We start from the raw sequence: 27,146 nt of genomic DNA on the forward strand, positions 1-27,146 counted from the left end.
GAAAAAATCCACGCTCTACTAGGGCTGTTTCAATGCAAAAAGTGCTTTCATTTTTGCATTCCCAAATTGCTGATCCTTCATCAAGTTTTAGAGCTCTTTAAGGTGTGCCTAGCAACTTAAGAAGATTTCTTTTTTTTTTTCCCTTTTTTTCTTTTTTCCTCTCCCTGTTTCTGGAGTTTGCATGCTTGTGTTCCCCTGTTCTTTTCAGGGGAGGATTTCATCCCTGGCATAATGGCTGAAATCGTGAAGTACACAATTCCGTGTATTGCCGGATGCATGCCTTCTTTCAGAGTTTGGGATGGGCTCAGGCAATATAAAAGATGTACTAAGAGGCTACTGTTATATGGTTTCCTCCATTTTGAGCTATATTGAAAGAAATCTAAAAATACCAGGTCATCATTTCTCACATTGTAATGACAGGACTTTCAAACCAACGTTTTTAGGTATGCAAATAACTTTCTCTTGTATATCTTTTTATTATCATTTTATTTAAGCTTATAAATTGTTGCTCCTGATACCTAATCAGGAGCTACCCTGGTATGCTTACTTTTGTAATTTGGTAGTAGCACTACTGATTTTGACTTGAATGTTTTTAACATCAGATTGTCATTATTACGAAGGGTTGGATATTTTCACAAAATTTCCTGAAGAGGTACTCTCTAATGTTCATGGAAAAGTTTTTGCTCTTGCCACTACAGCAAATAACATCAGTTTCATAATGTTCTAGTTCATGCTTGAATCCAGTGTGTGTGTGTGTGTGTGTGTATGTATATATGTATGTGTGTATATATATATATATGTGTGTGTATATATATATATGTGTATATATATAAAAATAAAATGCACATATAAAGAAGCAAAGTGTGTTCATTTCTAGTATGTATGCTTAATGAATGTCTGTTTGGAAAATGGCCTTTTTCTTTTTTTTTTATGTTTTTAGTTGGGAAGCAAGTGTAGGAAAGCAGGTTAACAGTATTTCAGTACTTCTCCTGTCCTTCCTGCAACAGCATTTATTTCAACATATGAAGGTGCTTTAAGAGATAAATGTTATAGTAGTCGCTTGCTCAAATATTGGCTGCACATTACTGCCCAGAACTAGCTTAGGAAGGCACTTTACAATCTCACATAACCTTATCTGCCGTTGCAGAACTTCATAACAAACCTACTGGAACATGAAATGACCTTGGGAAGGCATCTTTCAATCTGACATGAGGCATTCTCTTACTGGGAACAGGAACATTGCACGTAGAGCTGATGTTTTCAGATTGATGCTTCTAAACCTTTTTTTTTTTTTTAAGAGAGGAGAGAAGATGGGAGGAGTATTGAATTTGAAGGGAAAATATTTTTTAAAAAGCAAACCCACTCAGCTGAAGTCAAAGCACCACTTGGCTGAAGAGGTATATTGAGCATGTACATATGATAGTGATGCTTCAGTCATGAGTGACAACAAGACTTCAATTTTAATTGAAGGAAAACAGCATTTGTTCTGCCATTTCTGATTTGCTCTTTCATAATATCTTCAAAAGCCCAAATTATTAGTAGGACTAATGAAAAGATAGTTGGGTATGTTAAATGGAAAAAGAGGTGCTGAAGCCTGAAGGAAGCTCTATATTAAACTTTGGTCTTAATATCGTAATATATTACTTCTATGTCAGAAATATTCCATGTATTATTCTTCAGAATCCCTTCATTCATTGAAATGCCGCCACGTCTGGAAAGACTCTGAGAGCACTTGAGAATTAGCAGCTACTTAGTACAAGAAGTGAAGGAGAATATTGCAGCTGTCAAGGGAATTAATGGAGGCCATGTATGGTAAACTTAATTGGCTTTTGGTCTGGATGTTGGTCTGGATGCTGGTCTTGAAACTTCAGGTTTTACAAAAGGGTTGTGGATTACTTCATGCCGCTGGTGGTTTTACTTTTTGGGAAGATGGTGCCTCCTGTAGAGTGGTGCCTGCTCACAGCCTCCCACAGTGCTCTAGCATGAGGAGTTTGTGGTACGGGTGCCATCTGCTGGGTGTTTGAACACTATACCTATGCATGCATATATATATCCATATATATATATATATATATATATATCACATGCATATGCAACATGCACTCACACACTCCATATATATATATATATATATATATATATATATAATATAATTTTTTTTTTTTTGTAGATATGTTCTTGGAGGTACCTATCAAACTCTGCCCAGACCTGATGCTTCTGAGGGCTCGTAACCTCACAGCTTCTGTTTCGAGAAGCACAAATACTCCTCGGGTTTTATATTGCAAGGAAAGAGGGGAGGCTTTGGTGTTACTGATATCTAGTATTTCCTTCACTTTACTGGAAACAGCTGTCTGGGACCTTCCAGTTGGAAACTGCTAATGATGCGATAGGCTTTCACAGTCCAACTTGATGGTCTAATATCAAGCTGTGGAGCTAGAGCTGGAGACTGAACAAAGCAATCTCGCCTTCACAGTAGGAGCCCTGATATAAAAAAAATCTGCATAGCACTGCTGATTACATCACTTCTTGTGTTAACTGTCTTATTTTAATAAAATCTTATGAGCATCCCATTTTGATACATCTTCAGCTAATCTCAATTAGAAGTGATATTTTGTATAGCATTTGCAGAATGTCACTGGATGATCTTTTTCCATTTTAAAGAACCCTTTTTCACCCTTTACTAATGTTTGCCTAGAGTAGTAAAACATAAGAGTTTTATTCTGTACCAGAAGTTCCTCTGGCAGGTGAAGTCATAATCTGAATCCGCCATCATGCACAGATTTTTTTTCCCAGTCTTTCTGGTTAGTTTCCATTTCTCTTAGCCTAGCAGTGTTGACTGTGATGCTCTCTGAATGTTGATTTGATTAAACAGCTGGATCCGGAGTCAATCAGTTGCAGCATTAGAACTTGTAGTTGTTCTGTATCCTGCAGACTGCATTAAGAAAAGATGCATAGCCTTTCTTTGTTTTGTTTTGTTGGACCGCTGGCCGCATTAAGGCTCTATTGTTTGTTTATTTTGTGGTGCATTGGTGCAAGATAGATCTTTTACCTTTCCTGTGGATTAGGAATAGATCCAAGCTGAGTCATAAAAGTTTTGAAGAAATTTTCAAAAGCTTTTAGCTGGAAAATCTTATCACAAGATTATGTCAATATAAGTGGCTAAAATGTGTCACGTGGTTTTGAAAGTGTATTCCTCCACTTGAGAGCTGTTTATTGGAGAATGTGTAACAGTCAGGAGTACTGCATGGCTTGGTGGAGCAAAAGAGCAAGTAGCGTAATTCCAGAGTTCGTTGTAAAGTGCAATTCTGCAAAAAAGCATAAGACACACCTTGCATATAAAGAGATTACTGTATAGCTTTTTGAACAAGGGGGCCTGCGGTAATAATCCATAAAGTTCACTGTGCCCTGAAACATTCATGGCTAATATTATGCCTGAAAAATTGTGATTTCAGTGTCTGTTGAAGAAGCAATTGACCCTAAAATGCCACCTGGAGCTGAACCAACATTTTCAGTTTCATAACCCAGCGTCATGCACAAATAGAGCATGTGAAGAGGAGCAAGGGGAATACAAAATGTCTTTGGTGTTCTGTGGTCTTGCTCTAAGGTATCCCTTCCAAGCCTGACCCAGGCAACTGGTATGTGGTATGAGCAGTGGATGCTGCAGCAGTGTTCGAGGCAATTTGCATCCTATCCATCCATCTCTCCATCCCATTGTGGCATATAAGACCGCTTTTTCCTCCCCATAAACCTTCTGAGCTGCTAATGGAAAGCTGCCCCTTGTAATGTGTCAAATTTCAACAGTCACCTTTTGTTCTTGCTCAGAAATGCATTTTTGGGATTGTCAATGGGGATGCTGCACTTCTGTCCCACCCTCTCCCCAGCTTAAACTAACTGGTTAAGCAGCTTTCCTGCTCACGTTCTGCTGCTTCCTAGTCGTTTTTACCCTTTTATTTTGTTTATTCCTTCTTTTTCTGTGTTTGCGTTTCCCTGTGTTCCCACTTACTCAGCATCTGCTTTCCCCTTACCTCTTGACTTGTCTCCTGATGAGTTGGTTAATGTTCATCTTCCTTCCTGCCACCGTCACAGTGTTATTTTCCTTATTCCATTTGTTTGACGTCCTGTGTTTAGTCAAGACGCTAAATAGCCATTATAATCATTGGGAATGTCTTGGAATCATGTCTACTCCAATAAAAATCTCAATTTTCCAGTAATCTCAACTTTCCTTGCAAAGGGAAAAGGCATGTAATGTCTTGAGGGCAAGCTGTAGATGCAGTCATGCTAATACTAATGGTACATGGTAGCATCTCTGGAGAAGGGCAGTGGTTCCCAAGACTGAACGAAAATCAGAAATGAAGGAAAATCCTTTGAAATCTTTTCCTTTTATCCTCTAATATCCTTCACATGAAGGAACTGAAAAGGCTCCTTCTCTGCAAAAACACTCCTATAAAGACAGCAACAAAGAAGTTGTTCACTAGTCAAGCAGTGAATACATGAGCAACTGTCATCCTTATTCTGCAGTTTTTCTTGCTGTCTTGTTAATGGACCGTGGAAGCAGAGGAGGAGGTAACTCACCAACCATTATCCATAGGGGGGCTGCAAATTAGTTGACTGTGCCAGCTATGTTTTTCTTTTTGATATCAATAGATTAATTTTACTTTGTATAATACTGCTTCTACAGGGATCAAAAACAAACTTACCAGGGTCTGTGCAGAAAGCTCATCTTCCTTCCCTGCCTTGGCGTTTTTGGAGGTCCAAGACAACGGAGGGCCCTTAGCCTTCATCTGATAGAAGTCCAGATCAGTGTGGCAGCAGAGAGGCTCTTTTCAGATCTCTTAATTCTGAGGGTATGTTTATTCCTGAGGACAGTGGGGTTGAAGAATTTGGGAATTCAGAGATGCCAGATGGTGAGATTTCACAATCTGTTGTGAGAGACTTGCAGTGACCTTTGGCTTTTTGGCTTCTTGTCAGCCTTGGTGCTGTTTATCCTAGCAGCCGTATCCTCACCAGATTTTGACTGTAGTGCAATGTGGCTAGCGTGGCGTTTCCTTCACATCCTCCTGCTCCTCTCTGCTGCAGTCTGCAGTGCTTTCATTCTCTGGTGTCTCTGCACTTGGGACCTTTCACTCTTCCTGAACTTCCAAAAACAGCCAGTTTCTCTATTCAAAAGAAGAATATGCATTTCAGTGCCATTAAGTATGTACAGACAGTTTATTTAGGTTAGCCCACAGCATTTAACATTTTGTACAGATGTCTCTGAAACACTCCCTCTCAAAGACTTATTAAAAAAAAAATTTCAGAGCACTTACTAGCAAAGTCAATGTTGAGCCTGGTTAAGTTGTAAAATTGTTCTTTGGATTTATCAGTAGAAGTACTGATATTTATTTATTTATTTGACTGGTTGAGACTCTAATACAGAACAATTATTATTTCAGCCTGGGTCGTCTTGGCGGTTTGTGCGTATATAACTGCTAAGATAATTAAGTGTAAGGTAGGTCTCGAGCCCCTTAATTGTAAAGAACAAGTTGTCAGTCCCCAATCCTTGATCAGGGATTCTGAAGATTGTCGGCCATGGTGGTCTGTTTCACTTCTAACTTTTTCTCCCTACCAGATATTACGTCTCGTTATCAACGAGTTGGAAGTATCTGTAGTATGAGGAAAACAGTATACAATTTCTGTATGTGATGTTGTGCAGCTTCTAGTGCCTGATGGAAGAAAGTACAGTAAAAGATTTGTTTTTACTCTTCTCAAAAATCTTCATTAAAAGGCCAGCTTTGACAGATCTTTAATAAATAATAATAATTACAGTTTAATAATGTCACTGCTATTGTGTTTATTTTCTTTCTTGTTAGAGTAAGTTAGGTCCATGTGTGTCAAGTATTTAATAGTTTGTCTGAAACTATTCTGTAATGTAAAAAGACGTAATGCTCATTCTACAGAAAACAGTAGCCTTGTTCCTTGAGTCTCAAGTGTTCTCATTTCTTTTTTTGTTTGTTTTTTCTTCTTTCTCCATTTTCCTACCAATTGCTGTGACTGACTGACTGCTGCAACCATGGACTTGACAAACTGGACAAACTGCTGTCTGTTGGGATATGGACAATTTTGGTGAGTCTGCAAAATGAGTTTAACTTTTCTCCTTTTTATGAGAAATAGCATTAAGGATTTGAAACTGGGCTTGATGGAAGCTAGATCTGGTTTCTGGCTGCTTCTCTTGTAGAAGCAACAGGCAAGGTTAAATGAATTTCAACTTCATTTTGATGGAGCTTTTTTTTTTTCCCCTCTCTTGACACTGTTTTATTGTTGGCAAAGGTGAAGGAATTAACATACAGCAGATTAATTCTAAATAGCGTCATTTTATGAGGTTGAATATGATTGCTTTTTAAATAACTTTAACATGACTTTTCTGGAAGACATGCTGTGAAGCAACAGTTTAGAAGTCTTCATTTTTATTTTCTTTTGGCTTATTTGGTTCTTTCTGCAAATCATTCAGATAAAAAATGATTAACTCATTGGATGACTCTTCAAAGTGTATTTCGGCTTATTTTTCGTAATACTCGTTTTGCCTGTGGTGTGAACTTTAAGAAATGATGCATTGATGGTGTATTTGCATTAAACATTGTACCACAATTTTGTATAAAAGGATTTCCATCCCAAGTATTGTCTAGTGAGGTCTTTTGAAAATATAGAGACATAGCTTTCCTGGGGTCATATTCTGTGCTTATATGCACATAAATGAATGGCAGAATACCAGTCTTGGGATAACTGCTATTGCTCCCTGAGGATGAGATGCTTTCTGGCATTTTGGACTTTCAATTAAAGGTGACTAGACAGCTGTGGGGAGAATGTTTGCTGAAAACATATCAGTCCTGAGATCCATTCTAAAAACATGGTTGGAGGTGGTAATGCTTGCTCAGTGTTGTCTGTAAGAATAAAGGTGCCTCTGAGAACTAACTGGAGGTGGTTCACAGAGAAGTAGCTGTGAGATTTCTCCGAGTTATTTAGAGCTAACAGGGATGACTCCTCACTACAAATAGGCTCAATTAAGGAAAAGAACTTGCTTCATCTTTCACCTGCACACTGACTGCCTCAACCACATTGCTAATGTTTTGGGAGAATGTAAATAGAACTCGGAAGTGGTATTTCCAGGGGTCCAACTGAGATGTGGGCGATGTTAGTGTTCTGGTGCTGCTGTTCCCAGGCAGGTGTGGTGGTAAATGTGGTGCTGGTCATTAGCCCCTCTCTGAGGGTCTGCAGCCGGGTGTAGCTAATGCCTGTTCCTCTGGGTGGATCTCTTGTCCCTCTCCCTTCCTTTCTACTCATTCGAGCATGCACAGTCCATAGCACCTGTGTCTCGCACTGATGCGAGGAGCATGAGACTGGAAGATAAGACTTAAACTTAATGCTATGTTTTCTCAAGCATAGCTTTAGAGAAATCTCGGATAAAAACTTAAATTTTACTTCTGAGCGTTTCCGAAGTGTTGCTGCTTAATCCTTTTATTGATCCATAGCTTATGGTGGAAAGCCTTTGTCTCAAGGCAATATTTAAATTCAGAGTCCTGGGAGGACAGCGGCGCTAATCACATTTCATATGACCTTTCAGGCAGGATGAACATATGTTGCACTGATGCATTTTTCTCGAGTTTTAGTTCCTCTTAGAAATCTTTTATTCCTTCATAATGTAGCTAGAAGTGCAGTTAAGCCTTCTGCCTGACCGGTACAAGGTAATTTCATAACCGAGTAGCAGTAAGATCTGTAAGTGGACTGCTTCAGATTGCCATTCCTTGATGTGCTAAGAAGCCTTGATCAGCTTGAGAGAGTAATAGCTCTGGTGCCCAGGAATATCAGTAATGCATATTTACTGTGATGTACGCACTGACAAAAACTCTTTAAGTCTGACAGCTGCCAGAGTGTATTTCTCATGGCTTTGCTTCAGTGTATATTTTGCCTTCCTTTTAGACTATTTTTGTTTAGCGTTTTGTAATGTACATGTGTAATTGTGTTGCATCTATGCAGAGAGATGCTGCTGCTTTAATATCTGGGGAGTAGTAAACATGAATAGCGAAGTGCTGCCATCATCACTGCATATTGGAGAATATTGATGTGGTTACATGGCTGAGCATTTCCACCCAAGTTCCATACTTAGATTTTTATTTTTTTTTAAACTCTAGCCCTGATTTGGTTACAGATGAATTTTTGGCAAGTGTAGTAAGTAAAGTTAAAATCTGAAACAAAGAGCAAGGTGTGTTTTGCATAAATGGAAAAATAACAAAACTGAAAATATTAAGGGTTTTCTTTCCCCCCTCCCTCAGTAGAAGAGCAGAGCCAGCCTTTTTGCAGTGGTGTGTGGTGGGAGGATGAGAGACAACAGGCAGAAGTTGAAACAAGAAAGGTACAGGCTGACTATAAGGGAAATATTTTTCCCTGTGATGATAGTTAAGCAGTGGAACAGACTGTCCAGAGAGGCTGTGTAGTCTCCACCCTTGGAGATATTCAGGACCCAACTGGATAAAGCTGGAGTGAGCAACCCAGTCTGATCTCATAGCAAACCCTGCTTGAAGGAGAGGGCTGGACTGGAGACCTGCTGAGGTCACTCCCAGCCTGAGTTATCCTATGATGCATTTAAAAAAAGGTTGCATTTGGATGGGCCTTAGGTGTAGGAGAAAAGTAAAGCTGCAGGGTCATGGAAAAGCTTGTGATAATGGCAAGGCTGGTGAAGACTTTTGAGGGAGGGTGTCTTTTATAACATTGAGGGGAATGCAGCAGGTGGCCAGGTTCAGTCTGGAGTGTTGCCCTCTCATGCAGCTTCTGAATGCTTGCCTGTTGCTTTCAGTTTTTAATTGCTTTGCTCTTTGCAATTAGAGCATGCTTTGCACACAGCTTCTGAAGACGTAATTTGCTGTTTGTTATGTACCAACAGTAGCCACATCTAGAATTTCTGGAATCTTAGAAATAACCACAAGATTTTTGTTAACCTCTTAACAAACCTCAGTTACCCTGTGGGAGCAAACTTTGGACTCTTCAGGAGGCCTGGATTGATCATATAGAAGGTTTTCAGTACTTTCAGGAGGGCTGTGCCTCTAAAGATACCTCTGCAAGGATATCCTTACTTTAGGCTATGACTATCTCTAGTCCTTTAAAAATGATGTTAGAGTATCAATAGCTGGAAGATTAAGCTATTGCTGATTGAGCTGAATCTGAGTTAGCTGCTGAGTGCGAATTGTTTGCTGGCTGGTGGTGATGTGGAGCCAAGCAGAGCTCGGACTGTAGAGCAAGGGAGAAAAAGAGAACGGGTTAATATAGTGAGGCAAACTTTGCAAGACTGAACAAATTATATTGCAAAGAAGAACTTGGATGGGTCAGAAACTACCACAGCAGGCTCTGGAGAAGCAAAGGGTTTAGACAAACCCCTGAATAATCATTTGCTTTTTTGGGAAGATGGCCTGTAAAACTGGAGTCAGTCCAGCAAATATTTCAAATTCATTCACTTGTGTATTTGTACGTCATATACTACTAAAAGTTCATTTTAAAAATTTTCTTTGTATTTAAGTATTAACTGGATTTCAATTTTTCTGTTGTATTGTTTTCTGGGTGTGTTAGTTTGATTTTTGTTCCTTCATGAAAGGAGTTAGTCTAACTTACAGAACTTGGATTAACTTTTCTTCTTTGTACAGTAAAAGGTGAATATGAAAATTAATGCTTTAATAACACCAAATGGGATTTCAAAGGTGCTTTATTTTAGTTTTCCTTCCTTTCCCCCCCCCCCCGCCTCCTTTTTACTGCTGTCCCAGTTGCTTCCACCTATGTAGCAATAAGCTGTGACTCTTGACTGTTGTGACCAGATTGTGCTCAGGTGTAATCAGTGGGTGAGGTCCACAATGTCCTCACTGTATTGTCCCTTCCATACGTAGAGGCTGAAAGCACCATGACCATAAAGCTTTCGGGATTATTGCTGAGAGAAGGTAAAACCATAAGGTTTTAGCCTTAACTTTAACCTCATTGCTCTGTGTGTGTGCTTCAGAGTTATGTTTATGTAACTGTCATGTCTTAATGTCTGCTTCTCTTCTAGCCTTGTATACTGCACTAAAGAGTTTGCTTTGTATTTTATTTCATATATATATATATGCAAAGCCTTTGTATTCCTTCTTTTCTGTTTTTTACTATAGCTGTTAATCTTCAGTTGTTGCATGGATAATAGTGCTGATGAACAAGTGTTTAGTCTGACACATAAAAGCATAGCTGTAAAGAAAATGAAGCAGAGAAAATTACAGTGGCAAAGGTTTCTAAATTATAGTTGTACAGGAAGCTGTTTATGATAAGGAAGTAGTTAAACATTACTATTTAGTAAAACTTGCAACTGTGTCTGATATTTCAATAGTCTCCTCCATTTGCTGACACTTAATTTGTAAGGTCAGTGAGATATTCTTACTGCTAATAGAGTAACTGTTTTATTGAACCAAAAGCCTATGGAAGTAAATGGGCCTGTGTCCTCAGATGGTTTTAAGTCAAGTCCCAAACAAATACTCATTACTTTCATATTTGCATTTAAAATAAACACTAGGTGCTTGCTATACTTGCAGTTGAAAACTTACCTGCCTTCAGATGGGCAAACTTTCTTTGTGTGTGTGTGAGATTCAGGTATGTTGGAAAACATCTATAATGTCATAGGATTAAAACAGAATATTAATAAATGAGCAGAAGTATTAACACTTGAACTGACTATATATCTTCTACAGCTAAAGACAAAGAGCCCATTGTTTTTATGGCAGCAGAGCGTATGTCTATGAGCTTTGAGTCTGTCAAACAGTCCAGGGGCGTGTGAGCGTTGTCCCATGTGTGGTGCTTTGTGGAGTCAAGCTGTTGCTCGTTAGAGACTCATCTGATGGCAAATAAAAGTTGCCGTCTACCAGCAGCAGAGTTCTCATTTGAAGACCTTTGATTCATTTCAAAGAGTTTCCTCTAGTAGCTAATGTAACAGCAGTAGTCCATTGGATCCTGAAGACCATCTTTACTCCACAAGGATGTGGAATCAAGAAAACTTGCTATATAGATAACTTTTACAGAAAAAATAAGGGAGTAGGGCCTTCTAGGGGAAGCTTGTACCATTCTTCACAGGCACTGCATTTCTGCTTCTGGAAACTGTGGTTAGGATCCAGCAGTGAATTTGGGTTAGGAATAATTTCCTTAGGCAAGGCCTGTGCTCCCAGGTCATCCATTAAAAGTTTGGAGGGCAAGTGGCAAAGGCAAGTTTAGTTTCTGTGGTTAGTGTGGTTGGAACAGAATGGAGCACTGTTTATGAGCCAGATGTAGTCTTTTGTGTTAAAGTTAACTGCCTTCATGCTTATCTTAACCTTGATGAAGCTATAGCTGTAGATTTGTTAGGAGAAGAGTTAGGCGAAGTCAGTGGTCTGTACTGTTCAAAGGTTAAAGCAATCAGCAGTAGTTCAGCTGTCAGCAGAATTGTATTACTGACAATCTCATGTGAGTCTTTACCCCCCTTTATTGTCTACTCGGCTTTTAGATGTTTTTGCTAGCATGTCCCTTCTCAACCTAAGAAGTGGTCAAGGGTTGTCTACCTGCGATTTCTGTCTGCCCTTTGCTTTGCAAAGCAGACTTAGTCTGGCCAAAATACTGAAGTGGCAGTGGTTTGTAATGGAGCCTGAGATAAATGGGTTTATCTGGTGACAGTGAGGCTAGTGAAGTTAGATACTGGCAACTTGACCTCTTTTTTTTTTTTCTTTCTTTCTTTCTTTCTCACTGGGATAGTTGTAGTGATGTTTGTGGTGTTGCATCCTGTTTTTAACAGCAAAGCTTGTTTTTCTCCAGTTAAACATGTGGTACGTTTACTTTGAGCGAGCTGGCATTTTATCAAACATCACAAATTAGCTTTCCTATTAGAACTAATAAAAACAAGTAAAATAGGATTGCTCGTGTTTTGTATATACAAGTATGTGTGTGCGTGCACTTATGAAATTCTGGTATAGATGAAATCAGTAGAGCTTACTGTCCAAATATGGAGATAATTGGACTTATATTTCTCTCAGCTGTCTCAACCCAATCTAGTTTCTCATATGTAACTTTAAAAATCCATATGTGTCTAGTTTATCAAAGTGTTGTGGCTCTTTTTTTTTCCATGCTAATAGAAAATATTTGTAGAAGGATGTAATTTTTTTTTTTTGCAGTTGCCCAGTATTAAATTCTGTCTTTTTATGCAGAGATATAATTGTTGGCTAGTATATATTGTTGTGGCAGTGACAGTCACCACAGCTGTTTGAGTTCTTTCATGATTATTCATGACCAGATATTTCAATAGGCTTATGAGAATTTGCTGTAAGAACTTTCCTTTTTCAGTTTTGGGAAGTGGGCTCCATCTAGTGTTTAAATTACAGAATTAAACTCAAGTTCATTTTCTTGAATGTCCTTGCAGCATAGATAGATAGAGGACATAGACAAAGAATTGATAGGCATCGTTTCCATTCACGTTCATCTAGAATGAGACATTTCTAGATACAGTCAGGCTAATGACAGCCTGAAACACTGCATCTGTCTTGCATATGCACTTCCCATAGAGAAACTAAAACAATCCTGTTATGAAATGGGATGCAGCTAAAAAGAAATTAAAACAGCCTGGCAATAACATGATCCTGGAATATTTTGTGGTTGGTTACTCTATATACTTTCACACTATCTGATGTGGCATATTAGAAAACAGCATGCTAGTCTATAAAATCAGAATTAGAAAGCTAATTGCAGAGCTCTCTTAAAAGTAATGAACTTTGGAATGTGTGCCGTATATTAATATCCAGTCAGCAAAGTAGTTTTCCAGGATGTAATGCTTCTTTAGAGAAGTGTGCATGTTTGTCCTTTGTTTTTTCTTAACTGTTAATCTTTAATGTTTTTGGAATATTTAATCCTTTGATAAGGGCTACTTAATTACTCCAGATATTCCTTTTAATAAGAGAAATTAGGAATATACCTCAGTTAAACTAAAATAGAAAGTATTTGATAATTATCAATTCCCGTACCTCTGGTGATCTGATGACAAATAACTCTGTGAAACGGAGACAACAGAAGCGTGAAGAAGAGAAGACAATTTTTTATTTTTTCAGGATAGTTATTCATGCAAGCAACTCCTATTTCTGTTAAAATTGGCTCAGGAAGCTATCAGCACTAAGATTGCACATAGATTTGCCTTTTCCACTGGATTTTGACAAGCTAAAGAACAAAAGCGAGGGCTCTGTAGATCTTTAGTCAAGAGGACATGACAGCAAATCCAGAGTGGGGGAAACTTTGTATGTCTTAGGACCATAGTTATTGGTGGAGTGGGGTTTTGCCTGGCTGCTTGTTTTCTTCCACTTAAAAGGAGTTTGGAGGAAACTTCCCAAAGCTTTTAATCTGAGCACCGGTGCACCGTGAAACGGCGCTTTCTGGTTGTTGTATTCAGCGGTGCTTTCGGGCACCTGCCGGTCGTTGCGAGGGCAGTTCTGGCTGCGAGGCGGCAGGAGCTCGTGAGCCTGTTAATGCCCCCCAAATCCCTCGCCTTAAGGGCTGGGGTCACAAGGCACAGAGCTGCCCTTAGCGTCCCAGTCTACCTGAAGAAAACCTCCAGCCGCTTTAGGCCGCCCCCGGAGCGGCACAGAGCCCAGGCGAGGACCCAGTCCCGTGTCGCTGGCAAAAAGCCTGGTATTGTTTCATCCGTAAAACATTCAGGGTCCGGGCTCTGCAGTTGACACTTGCTAGCTGAGCACGGACATGCTTAATGCGAACCATCTGGTGCCTGAAAGCAGCCGGGAGACGGGTGAGGGTTTCCGTGGCCGGGTGCAAACAGTGAGCCCTTGTAGCGCTGGGCTGCGGCGTGAGCAGAGGCGCCCGGTGCTGCCGTCCTGCCCCAGAGCAGCCCTGGGGACCGACAGGAGCAAACGGGAGCTGTTCATGGTGTGCAGCTAGATGGGACCGCGACAACCTTCCCGCTCTACGACGTCCACCCTGCGGACCTGGGCACGTGTGTCCTTCCGTCTTGAAGGCCCTGCAGGGTCCCCGCTGCCCCCCGGGGCCCCCCAGCATGGAGAGCGGCTGGGTGCCCGCGACTAGGGCAGGCCACCAGCAGCCGTGTGCGCGGCGGTTATCTCTTTCTCTATTTACTCATTTTTAGGATGTGTGTACACATGTTTCCATGACTACTCTCGTAGGTTGAGGGAGGAGCAGGGTGTTGTGGGTAGGTGTGGCTTTGGTGTGGTGTGTTTGTGTTTTCTTTTATTTTTTTTTATTCTGAGGCATTAGTTAGCAACCTGCTCTTTCAGTCCCATATGAGTGTAAACTTAATTTCTCCACTCCTCCAAGAGGCCTTGCTTTCTCGGTGGACCTGTGCTTTCTTTGGCACTAGACTGCGTTTTGTTCAGAAAAGTATTTCTTTATCTGTTTGAATTTGTTTTTAATTAAAAATGACACATTGTTAAATCCAGCTTCCTTTTGTGCTGTACCCAGTTTCCTTTGTGTTTTGTACTCTTTGCATTTCTTCTGGAATGGACAACGGGGATTAAATGTAACTTGGGGCTCTCCAAGCTTCTAAGTCTTATAGTTTGCTTTTTTTTTGATTGCCTATATAGAAACAGCAGTCTTCACTTGAATTTCTAAATGAGACTTGGAAATATTCCACTTGAATCTATAGAAGTTTTTTTCTTTTCTGTAAGCAAAATTAATTTTGGTCCAAACCTAAGCTGCCACTATCTTTAAAACCTATATGGAAAATTATAGACCAAAAAGGCATGGCAGTATTTTTATTTTTAGAGTGTATGATAATATGGTGTCATTGATTCAGGCAGTACTCCCCCCACAAAATAGCTTACATGATTCCTAGCAGCATACCATTAGCTTAGGCTAAAGCTGACCAAGAAGGCTTTACAGGTTGGTTGGTTTGTTTATCCAGAATTAAAACTGGATGCAAGGATGTGGAAAGGTAAAGGCTTTCTAACAGCAATTTTTGTTGGATGGGATTATGTCTTCCTCACCAGTCACTCTGGAGATGGAAGATGCGCAGTGGCGTTGAGATTTGAAATGCATCAATTCCTTCTCAGCAGAGCACTCCCTGGCACCAGGTGAGGGTAATCTGACATTACTGTTCCTTGAGTCATCTCCTTACATGTATTTTGTGCTATTCTGCAGTACTGAATGTTTGAAAGAAACTACACTACTGGGGAGAGGACACCTTTTGGATGTGGGGGATTTAAGGTCTAATCACAGCTGCTGTGAAAGTTTAAGTGTTTTATGCAAAGGTGGAGTGCTTTGTCTGGTGACTTGGTAATGATGTTGAACTGCAGGTGAGGAGGTGACAGCAACATGGAAGTGGTTTTGTGTGTGCAGCTTGTTTGTGTGGTGTTTTTTTTATGGCTAATGCAGCAGCACACATTATCACTCAGAATTACTCAGCTGAGTGGAGAAAAGCCTGAACTAATGAAGCAAATAACAAATAATCATTCTGCGCTGTGGAATGGCAAAGTTGGAGATAATCTGCAAGAGGGATGTTTTAGTTCACTTGGGAGAGCTATTCTAGAGTTTATGGCAGCAATTAAAAAGAAAAGCAAACAAAGTCTGGAGAACTTGAAAGCAGAAAAAGTATTCTGGCACATGGGAAATCAGATATGGAGCTTTCTGAGCATTTCTGTCACCCTGTTAGAGGAAGGAAATTGTTAAAATAGAGACAGGGAGTGGAAAAGAACAAAAATGATTCATGATTTCAGATAGTGCAGGTCATGAAGAAAATGTAATTAGTCCTGGTCTATTTAACCTGAAAGGAAAAGAAAGATATAAATAAAAGGTGTGAACTCAAGAGGTAGAATTGAGAAGGCTAACTGTTCTGGTCTCAGTATCTCTAACTAAAATTAAGATGTAAAATCATGTATTAGCAGTCTTATTTTCTTTTATTGTAAAGGTAATTGGAATATTTAACACACTGTGGAAGTAAATAATAAGGGTAGGCAGTCTGCATGAGCTAATTGAAGAGGTAGACAGACTATTTTGAGAGAGAGAAAGAGACTGCACCAATACATCAGCTAACTAGATTAGAGGTGTTAAGATGACAGGATCCTTAATTTAGCTCAATGTTTCTTGCCTCATGAAGGCAGGCCGTAGTAGCCATATGGTCTGCTCCTGGCTTTAACGTTCATGTTACAAGGGATTCTTTAAGCAGGTATTTTGCACCTCTCTCACTTCTTTCCCTTTTCCCCACACAAACGTGAGCCCACTAGTTTGGAAATTAGACTTAAGCAGTGCTTATGGTTTTGTATTGCTTTTTGGTTACCTGATTTGAACTCCTTTCCCCTTACCTTCTCTGCAGGGGACCAACATCTTCAATAATTAAATATCCGAGTGTAGCTGCAAGACTTGTTGGGTCTGTGCCATTATAAAATGTGATATTGGAAACTTATGATCTGAAAACTTCCCACTGAAAGAATATCCGTTTAAACTGTAGGAAGGAAAATCAGGAAGACAATTTTACTATCCTGAGATTAGGAGGATCAGTTTCATGGCTTAGATAGTTGCTTTTATCATTAATCATATTTTTATTCAGGGAAGAGATAGAATCTACTGACGTACTTCATTCTTAATATGCCCATTAGAGACAGAAAAAAGTTCATTATATTTTTAGCTTCGTTATCACAGATTTTCTTGTTGTGAAGTGATCTGTTTTTGATTTCTTCTGTGTTTATGGATACTAAATGGTTTCTGAAGAAAAGCTTGCTCTAATTTGTAGACATTAAATTGCTAGAAATTTGCCTGTTGTTGCTGATATAATTTTTTCTTTGTCTGACCTCATTCACCTGGCATTAAAATCATGCTATTGTACTGTGATTTAAAAATTGCTGCAGCTATTAGGGAAAGCCATTGCTGTAAGTGTTTTGTTGGCTCAATACAATCTGTATCCTTAATGTCCACTGTGGGACTGTGTCCAGCCCTTCAGTGCTGACAAGTGCCTTTTAGCCTCACTTATTTATTATGAGGAGAACAATTTAAAAGCTTAGTTATTAAAGCCACCTTTTGAAAGAGAAAGTAATGAAATTGCCCAGTCTGAAGACACAAGTTACACAACCCAATATCAGATCTTAAATAGCATTATTGAGGCCAAATGACCACTGTAAACTCAATAGAGGTTCATTTTGTTACAAAACCCAAGAATAATGCCTTTTAACATAATATTTTGTAATGTAATGGCCAGAAGGTATTGCTCTGCCTACTTTGCATTTGCAGGTTAAAAGCGATACAGGTTTTCTTAGCTTGCTTTGCAAGACTACCCGATGTTGCAAGAAGTGTTCTTTGTGGATGAAGGCCAAGTATGTTTGCAGCTCTTCTTACAAAACTAGTTATGAGGCTCGTGTGACTTATTTGCTGTGTAAATAACAATATAAAACTAGATCAGACTGGACTTTGTAAGAGTAGCATTTATCATCTTTTTTTTCCTCTCTTAAATTTATATTTCCTCTGAAGTTATACAGGTTCACTGTCTACCTGGAAGCTTTCAATTCTAGAAAAATTGGGAAATAATCTTAATTCAGCAATGAAAATGTGTTCTCACATATTCAAAAGGAAATGTGAGAATATTGCAAACTTTGTTCTACCTAGCCAGAAAGACAGGAAAGTTCTAGGACAGCAGAGAAGTCTAGAAAGACTATAAATAGGTGGACAGAAAAAGATGTAAAGTTAAAAGGTCTTTCCCATTACTGGCCATTGCAGTGGTGGAAGAGAGGGACAGTTTGTTAGAATCTGTTGAGCCAGGCTTATAACTAAGTCAATGCTGCCTTTGGTGTTTTGCTGATCTTAGGCTGCTGAGAGTCTGCCCACAGAAGTTTGTGAGTGATGGGAAAGGTACCTAATACCGGTAGGTACTTAAAGTTGCTGACCGCATTATTTTAGAACATACAATACAGTGTTGAACTCCTGAAGTTTCTCGTGATAATTCTGGTAAAAGGAAAAGTTGACAGTTGGTCAATATTGGGGAAAAGATATGATAAATAATGTAATATAAATAATGTAAATGGGAGGAAGAGTTTTATTAATTCCACAGATCACTTTACTTTTTGTTTAATTTGATTGCTTTCACTCCTTGATTTGCATTAGCATAAGAATATTTCTTGCTTGCTGTGCTCAAAGTTGAAAGAGATAAAAAGAAACAATTTAAAAACAGAAGTGATGAAGACAAATCTTTCTCTTCCAAAAGAAAATGTAAATGTTATCAGTATTGGGAAGATTACAAAAAAAAGGAGGGGGAGGAATGTGCTTCTCTTAGCACCAGTGCAGTAATCACTTTGCTTTGCATATTTAAAGATCAATTTTGTCATTATATTAAACTATTTCAATCGGAGCAGGAAAAACACAGTATTGATAACTGACAGCACCTTTGAGTGCGATATTTTAGATGCTTTTGTCACCAAATTGTATTTATGAAGATAACATGCCTTGATACTGCCTGTGTCCTGGCAGTCTGAGCTTCCAGCAGCTGTTTAACACTAGCACTGGTGAGGAGCAGTGTCCTCTTGTCTCCTGGTCTGGTTTAGTTCTTTTGCATTATTTCAATGAATTGATTATTTTTGAATAAGAAATAAAACACCACTTCTGTGACTTTTGAAAATGAGGAATTTGACAATAGTTCTGAAATGCATAGAAATTTCACTTTCTGTAAGCAAGACAACAACAAAAAATACACAAAAACCTTATGGGCTCTAACATTTGGTAGCCTTATATTCTAAAAAGGACTTATTGTGTGGGGGAATCAATTTTTTTTTCTGTTCTGGATTAAGTTTTAACATAACCCATTTTATTGTTGAGGGAAAATGATCTTTTTTTATTATTTTACTGAAGGAAATGTTCCTTGTAAGTTTGAGGAGGGAGGGAGGGGAGCTAGTTGATTTGTTTTGACTCCAGTACATCTTAGATCAGCCTGATCAATAACTTTTACATATACTGGAGTGTGAATTTGATTGCTTTGCTTTTAAAATTTAGTGTAGCTGCTATTTTAGTGGCACTACTCCATATATTATTATAATGGTTAGCTGCCACATTTCTGTGTTTTTTTTTTTAAAAAAAAGACAAAAGCAAAAAGAAAAAGACTTTTGTTTGAAGCCTATCTGCAAGAAGCAATCACGCTAGAGAGGAGGATGTATATATAAGAAGGGCGCACAATCTGGAGGTAAAGCAGAAGCTTCAGAGGCCTTCATACAACTAAACTTTAAATTAGGCTCTGTTCATGCCCCCATTACACACTTGCTTATGACAATATTTGAGTAGCCTTACTCATGTCAAAAGGACTACTTACATGCTTAAAGTAAATTTATGACTGTTTGTTGGATTATGTCCCAAATGTCTTGTAAGAATACCACTTCTAATAAATTGCTATTGCTTGATGCAAACAACCGGGGCGGGGGGGACTTCTGATAAACCAGCTGTTGTACAAACAGAACAAGGGAAAATTCTAAAACAAAAATTAGGAACAATTTTATTCCCAAATGCAGCCTCTCTCCTGGACTATGTCCATCGTGCCACAACAGGTTATTCTCTCTTAGAAGTCGTGTCCTGGTTTTGCCTCGCTTCTCTCTGTAACGTTACTTGTTGCAACAGTCTTGTGCCCTTTTCCTGCTCTGCTGCATACAGATGTCTCCTTTGGATTTGCCTCTGCTTCTTTCTTTAAATAATTAACTTGTTGCTCTTGACCTTCAGTTGTGATCATACTTGGCACCTGGCTGCACCCAGCTCTTGCTGTCCCCTCCTGCCCTCGGTGCATGCCCCAGGGAGCCCAGGCACCTTTTATGCTGTTCCTTTACTCGTATTGGCAGGTTGCTAGCACAGATCCAGCTGGCTTCTTGTCCTGGTACCATTCACCTCCTGTTTCCCTGCTGTCTTTACCTATTTGTGTCACCGCATTCAGCTGGAGAAGGTACGTGGGGTGCAGGGCGGGAGGGGTTAATGGTTCTGTCTGTACAGACCCCCGAGCATTTGGGTGTTCTTCCACATTTTCCATTCTTCCTTTGAATCTCTCTTTTCTAATTAAAGTTCTCCACTTGCATTTAGCAGTACTTTGAAATTTTTCTCCTCGTTTGAATTTTGTGGCTCTCCTAGAACTAAACAGGACTGCAGACCTATTGGGTCCCTTGCTGAAACTTTCTAATCAAGATTAAAAGAGGGTTTGAGACTGAGAGATGTTGCTGAGAAGCACAAGATATAGTGCCCTAAGTATACAGTGTACCCAAGGAGCAACACCTAAAGGCTTGCTTCTGTTTGGATACCTTACTAAAACTGCTCTTTTGAAATGATTTTTAAATAAAGAAGCTGCCCAAGAGCTCTCCATTAGAAAACATTACAATTTCTTGTGGCTATAGGCTGAGAATTGACTTTAAATTGTCCTAGAAGCAGAATTGTATGGCTTTTTGTTATTATCCGGAGTGGTCACAGCTTTCCCATTTAACCTCTAAAAAATGCTGTCTGCCCTTTATGGATGTCTGATGCCAACAATAGATATGTAGATTATGTCTCATGGAGAGAAGGAAATCATTGCAATAAGGTTAACATTTCAGCTACTGATTTGCACTATCCAAATATTAATATTTATTGGAAGAGATTTAAATTATTTTACTTTAACACATTTTCATTTCTTCTTAGATCAGTGCACAAAAGAATCCTCAGGTGTCTAGTCTATCATATTTACTGTGTAAATATTCTTTCCCTTCTACATTTTTCCCTCTTTTTCCCTATTACATGCTGCCCTTCTCTAGGTTTTCCCCTCCCCTGCCTCCTGTTGGGAATATAGCCAGAAAAGCACTTTTCATAGCTGTCAAGTTTTCAGACCAGTACCTCAGATCTGGGGAGCAGCCCTTGCAAGCCTTTGCAGAGCTACCTTTTTTATTTTCCTTCAAGCTCATCTCTGTGGCGACACACCCGCAAAAGCAGTGGCCGCTGGTTAGTGGGCCGGCTTGTCGAGAGGACATCTGTCCCACTTTACTCAGCTGCACTGCCGCTTCCTGGGTGCTGCGTGCATGCCCAGGCCCGCGCCTGGCTGTAGCCTCCACAGGGCTCTGACCTGCCCTTTGGAAGCTGTGCTTGTGAGCGATACGACTGTTGCTCTGTCAAGTGGTGATGTCCTCCTAATAAGAAAAGTGACAAAACACTATGGGGTCCTTAGGTAGGAGAGAATAGCATTTTGTGGCTATTAATCAAATCTGAAGCATGTTCCTCCAACAGAAGAGGAGGAGCTGTGGCTCTTGGCCAGGGCAGAGATCTCTCTGGCAGAGCTGGAGACATCCAGCCATCCTGTGACTTCATCTGTCTGTTTTCCCCATCTGGGAAGGCTCTGCGAGCCCAGCGATTGCTTTGGGTAGGAACAGATTCGCGAGAAGGATGTCCATCTCCGCACAGCGGTGGTCTCTGGGGGAAAGCCATGCTCAGTCTCGAGCTCCATGGTTGTCAGCAGTCTACGAGAAGATGCTGTAGAAACACTTTTTAAAAAGGAATCCAAGTTTGTGGGGGCCGGGGGGGGGGGGGGTTCCCCAAAAAGAGACCCATAGGATACTGGGGGATGTCTGTGGCCTTTTGCACAGCAGAGCAACATCCTCTCTTAATAGCAGCCATCTGGGAGGACCACTGGGAGGGAGCCCTTCTAGTTAATTATCAGCCTTCAGCATCCCTCAGCCTTTTCCTGAGCTAAATATGGGAGTCAAAAAACAGCTGTACAAATAGTTTTAAGGAATTTTATATCTGAGGAATTGCTTCTGAAGGGGGGGGGGAAGCTGCATTTTTGCCTATTTGGAACCATTTTGTATAATTTTTTGCTAATTCTTACTTAATTCTGGTATACAGTATAAAGGAACTTCTAGTGAGCTGGTTTAAAAGCCTCCATGGTAAGACAACATGTGCATATACTAAAAAAATTAAAGAATACCATCAAAATTAGTAGGAATATTTTTGCATTATATTTAATCTAAAAGCATCATTTGTTATTTATGTGCTTGAAAGGGATAATGCACACTGCAAAAAAGTCATTTTCTGGTTTGTCTATTTTGTTTGTTTATAAGCAGTTTCTGAAAATCAGTGTTGAAATTCCTCCTCTCGTGAATTAAACTGGCAACTACAGTTTTTGTACCTAGCCTATGCTGTAGCAAACTGTATGTTGTAATATACCTAGCAGAAATGTAAACAAATCCTCATTTCAGAGTAAGGTGTCCTGACATCTAGTTTTTAAAGCACCTTCCTCCCTTTTTGCAAGTTTATATAAGGTGAGGCATGACGCAGAAATCAGTCTTCATTCCCTTCCCATTCCCTCCAAAGTGTCTAAAACACATGCCCACCCAAAAAAAAAAACCAAAAAAAACCCACATCCATCAGACATTTTGGTAATTGTTTTGGCAGACATAGTGCTAAGTTTTCTGTATTATGTTTGGCAGATGTGACCTATGGTAGCCACTAAAGAGATGGTGAATAGGGCAGTTACTATTTAGTGGCACTGGATATTGCTAAGGAATCAAGGAAAGAATGCTTTAGAAATGTCAAATGAGTTCCAGTAATGGTCATTTTACAAAGGAAGGAAGCTGCATTTATTCAACTCTGCAAACACTGTAGAGAGCAGTTGAAGTCTCAGAAGTTCAGTAAGTGTGGGTGGTTGTTTTAAAAGCTATTTAACTCCTTACTGTGAATTTTTGGTACAAATGTCTGTTCAAATGGGGGGGAAAAAAAAGGCAGTGATCAGTTTGCATTTCATTCCTGAATTATGTTCCCCGTTATTAGTATTTTTACTCTGTTTCTCCATTTAGAAATAGTCACCCACACTCTTTGCAAGTGTAAATTGCTTTTCTTTAATAAGATTAATGGACCTTCACCAATTTACAATAGTGGAGAATAAACTGGCTCATTATGCATTTGATGAGATATGATCTGGGAAGGTATCATTGCATGGACAGGTAGTAAAATAAACATTAAGGACTAATAAAAAAAATCATATTCATCAACCACTGCGCTCTGGCTGAATACATAAGAGTATGTCATTACACCACAGCAAAGCAAAAATCTCTTCCATAAGTCATCAGAGACTAAGAATTTCCTCTTCTTCCTAATTCTGTTGTGCTGAAGTCTGTTTTTATCGGTCAAGGTGGCAAGAGTCTCAGATTTAATCTTGATTTTAGTGCACGTCATGGCCAGTGCAGCTGTTCTTTACACAGACATAACCGATTTTTGCGGAATGGTCCTGAAAGGCCTGGACTCCGATGATGTCTCAGGGAGCAGTGCTACAGGCTAATGTTAAGAATGGGTGCTCAGGACCCTCATCAGGTCTTGAAATAAAATCAATCCCCTCAAATTTGGTTGTTCCTTCAGCTTTGTTTAACGGTTCCCTATTGGGTAGCTAATCAATCACTCATCGACAGCTAGATGGTTAAGGGCAAGGACTTCATGTTACTATAGTTTATGTGTGGATTCTCAAAAGTTCTGCCGTGGTGATGGTTTTGGCCACTGACTTTTGCTTCCTCTTGTTCTTTGACACGATACAGGGGAAAAGTTGAATGTGTGGTTTTTTTTATTTTTTTAATATTTTCCAAACAGAATGTGCTGCAATATTTTCAGTGGTACCCGCAAATTATAATGTGCACTTTATCCCAGAGGTGTGAACTCTGGAAGCGGAAGAGGGAGAATAAGATAAAATCAGCTGTTGCAAGATGAAAGGAATTGAGCAATTTACTTTAAAAATAATGATGTAAGTTTTATGGATACTGAAAGATTGTAAAGTCGCTTCGGTAGAGGAGGTCCTCCTACACAGCCTGATCTGGGAATTAAATTGTTCTTGTTTCTCAGATCTATACCTATCTCAAATTAGTAATGAATGAACATAGGAAAGGCAATTTTGCTGAAAGGCTTCTGCTAAGACTTCTATAGAAACAGTTGCGTGAAGGAGTACTGCTGCAGGCCACAGTTACTGAATATTCTTTTCAAAGCACTTTTTGTAAATACTTTGCTGTATTAAATATCTTTTCCTTTTCTGTAACACTATGTATTGTGAATTAATTAATGTTTTATTTCCATGTGTGTGTTACACCTTGTTTATAGATTTTTCTAGACTGACTTTTGGTTTTATACAATACATGTAACATTTCCACCAAGCATGCGAAGTGGAATGGGGGAAAAACATCTAGAGAGATAATCTTGAGCTGAGAATTTTCACCCTTAGTGGTTTTTTATTTATTTATTTTTTTAAAAAGACTGCTTTGAGTTTTTTCTCTTGGTAGAAGCCACTGGTGAGTAGGGTTGGGTTATTTTCATTCTTAACTATTGCAGAGCTCTTTGCTAGTTTGCTAGTTCTTTTTTTTTTTTTCTTTTTTTTTTTCAACCTAGGGAAGTATTAAATCATCCTTATGTCATTAGCAGGTATTGTATTTTACACACTTCATGGGTTAGGAAGTATTTGGGAAAACAAAGATTGCTTTGGTGAGGAGGAATGGTCATCTTGTCTCCCGCTTGGAAGACCCAGGTTTAGTTTCTGGTCTACGCTACTTCAGAATAGCCCTTTTCCTCCCCGCAATTAGTGCTGATTGCCAGACAGCAGTGTTCTAGCTGCATGGTAAAGGCTTCCTTGTGATGAACTGAAGAAGTGTTCTCTGTTTGCAATAACTGCAGATAAAATATCTAGGACTTGAACGGCAGCCCTTCATCACCTGGGGCTGTGCACTTCAAATGTTTAGTTTGTTTATCCAACAGCTGCTTTTAAATGGGTCATAACAGGGCTGGAGTCTGTGTCACAAACTGAGCGCCCGGGCTGCTGGAGAAGTATTTTATGGGATTGCTGCGCTTGAAATGCGAGTGTCTCTGTAAATCAGAAATGATGACTTGCTTAAAACGTGCTGTATTTTTCCCGATAATGCAGCCTTAATACACACGGCGCAGGCTTTGCCTGATGGGAGATGCAGGAGCCCATGTCTGCAGGCTGTGTGGGCGCCTGCTCTTCACCTGTGGTACCATGAGGAGTAGCTCACCACCGAGGTGCATGTGGTGAGGAGGTCGAGGCTGGCCTCCAGCGATATTTGGGCAAAATCTCCCAGACTCCAGCGATGTGTTGCCCCAGAGCTCCCTGAATAAGGAGTGGTAGCGTAGTGGGCTATCGGGCAGTTACAGAGGTTTTCCAATTACACCATAAATCTCAGTCACTGAACGGGACTGTATTTTGCTAGGCGTTGTATAGAGACGTTTTAATTTCAAGCTGAAGTGAAATTAAGGGTGTTGCGTCACGTCCCCTCCGCTGCAAAGAAAAGGCTGTATTCCAGGAGGAGATGGCAGCAAAGATTTCCAGTGCTGTTTCTGGCTTTTGCAGGAATTGCAACTGGACTATAATGCACACTTATTAAATGCTACTTAAATGTCTCCTTTTACTGATGGTATCAACAGGGAGAGGAAGCACAGATCAGGGAGGACTGATAAGCCCTTGTATTTTTAGAGCGTTTTTGCTGAAGTCACAAACTTTGTCTACTTGGGGACAGATCTCATTCATTTGCTTTGCAAGTACACAAGCCAAGAAGTTTGTCCCCAGTTCTGAATTTTCTGTATGTCCCCGGGTTCATAATCACCAAGAATCAGCATAAAGCCTCTCATATCTTCCACAGCCTGTTCAAATAACAGCCAAGCACAGCAGTAACAGGCTGAGGGCACCAAAGGGATTTTGTGTAGCATGTCGTCTGAGCAGCACTCTCACAGAGCTGGAGCTCGAGCACCTTTTCTGGCGTCACATCTGACTGGGTGACACGAGGGGAAGGGAGCTCTTGGGTAAGATGGTCCTTAACCTTCAAAAGCTCATGTGTTTAAACCTATTACCTTGAATTATTCTCAGAAGCTACCCACCAGCTAACGCAAATCTTTTGTCTTTGGTGATACACAGTGTGATTTGAAATGCTACTTTATAATTGAGTTGCTCCGTTCTTTTCGTTCCTGAAAATTTTGCAAGTTGTAGCTGCCTTCGTGCACGCTGTAATCCTCTAGGCTCGAAGTTCTTCAGCCACTCTAGGCACCTGCACTGTAAAATATCACTGGACTCTTCCTCTCAAGTGCAGCTGAAAATATAAAATGAGTGTGTATGAGTATGCATGCAGAATAATTTTGGAAAGTGAAGAAGCAGGTTTTTTGAATGTTTAAATTATGTAGGTCAATTTTCATACTCTTTATGTTGCCTGAGGATGTTGTTCAGAAATCTGTTATGAGAGACTTTTTAGATGTCTTTCATTTCATGTTGTTTTAGAATTTCACAAGTGAATATGCTCTGCTTCTGTAGGGAATAAGTATAGGCTCCAGATATGATTTCATTCTCTGCAGAGGTGAATTTAAAGTTAGTGATTCCTTACAGGCTTTGCATCAGCCACTCTGTCTTCCATCTTTTTTTTTCCCCTTATTATCTAGCTGATACAAGGATAACTCCAACTTTGTTTTCTAAATCATTTCCTCTTCTGCTGATTTTGTGTGATACATATCAAACTGCAACTCACCAAGCCCCTTTGAGAATAAGCATGCAAAACTCAGATTGTGATGTTCCTGAGAGTTTACAGCTTTGGCTTGAGAGAGTGAGTACTTGTGCTGTTCGAATATGGAGTCATTGAGGATTGTTGGTCTGAGAAGTCCTAGAAAGCTTTGATTTCATTAAAAAAAAAAATAAAAAACCCTAACTCTGATTGCTTAGAAAGTCATTATTACTCCTTTTTATGCCCTTTGCACAACCTTTCAGAATCATTTGCTTCAGAAAATTGAACATTGAAACAGTCTTGACAAAATCAAATTCAAGGCTCAAAAAACAAAGGATGCAATTTTAATGTTCCTGCTGCTAATGAAACATAATTTAACAAGTCAGTTCAATAATTTGCTTCTAAACCCTAGAGTAAAGTTTCATTCAAGGGCTGTCAAATTTAACATACCCCAAGACTTGCAGATGACGCAAAGGCCATGTTTATAGCCTGTTTACATTATGAGCCAGATTTTCAATGTGGAGTGCTGCCAGCTTGTGCCAAAGAAGAATCTGGCTCCATAGGGAGAACAAGTGATTTGTGTTTTTGCATCTGCTTTTTGACCCTGACATCCAATCCAGTAACCATAACTGTAACTGAATTGCTAACAAACAGCTTTTTTGACTTTTGCATAGTAGAAATGTG

The 27,146-nt window shown here is 39.6% G+C and overlaps 1 protein-coding gene across 2 annotated transcripts in view; it reads left to right on the plus strand.

Moving 5' to 3' along the window:
* The first annotated feature begins 283 nt into the window (after positions 1–283).
* Positions 284–27,146, plus strand: part of EPB41L3 (erythrocyte membrane protein band 4.1 like 3) — a 148,865-nt gene continuing 122,002 nt past the window's right edge. For both annotated transcript variants that reach the window (XM_026122774.2, XM_026122776.2), the window contains exon 1: positions 284–443. In XM_026122774.2, the coding sequence (XP_025978559.1) occupies positions 299–443 (145 nt within the window). In that variant the 5' untranslated portion in view covers positions 284–298. The remainder of the gene's footprint in view (positions 444–27,146) is intronic.

This window comes from Dromaius novaehollandiae, chromosome 2 (assembly GCF_036370855.1).
Source record: "Dromaius novaehollandiae isolate bDroNov1 chromosome 2, bDroNov1.hap1, whole genome shotgun sequence".
NCBI classification, from domain to species: domain Eukaryota; kingdom Metazoa; phylum Chordata; class Aves; order Casuariiformes; family Dromaiidae; genus Dromaius; species Dromaius novaehollandiae.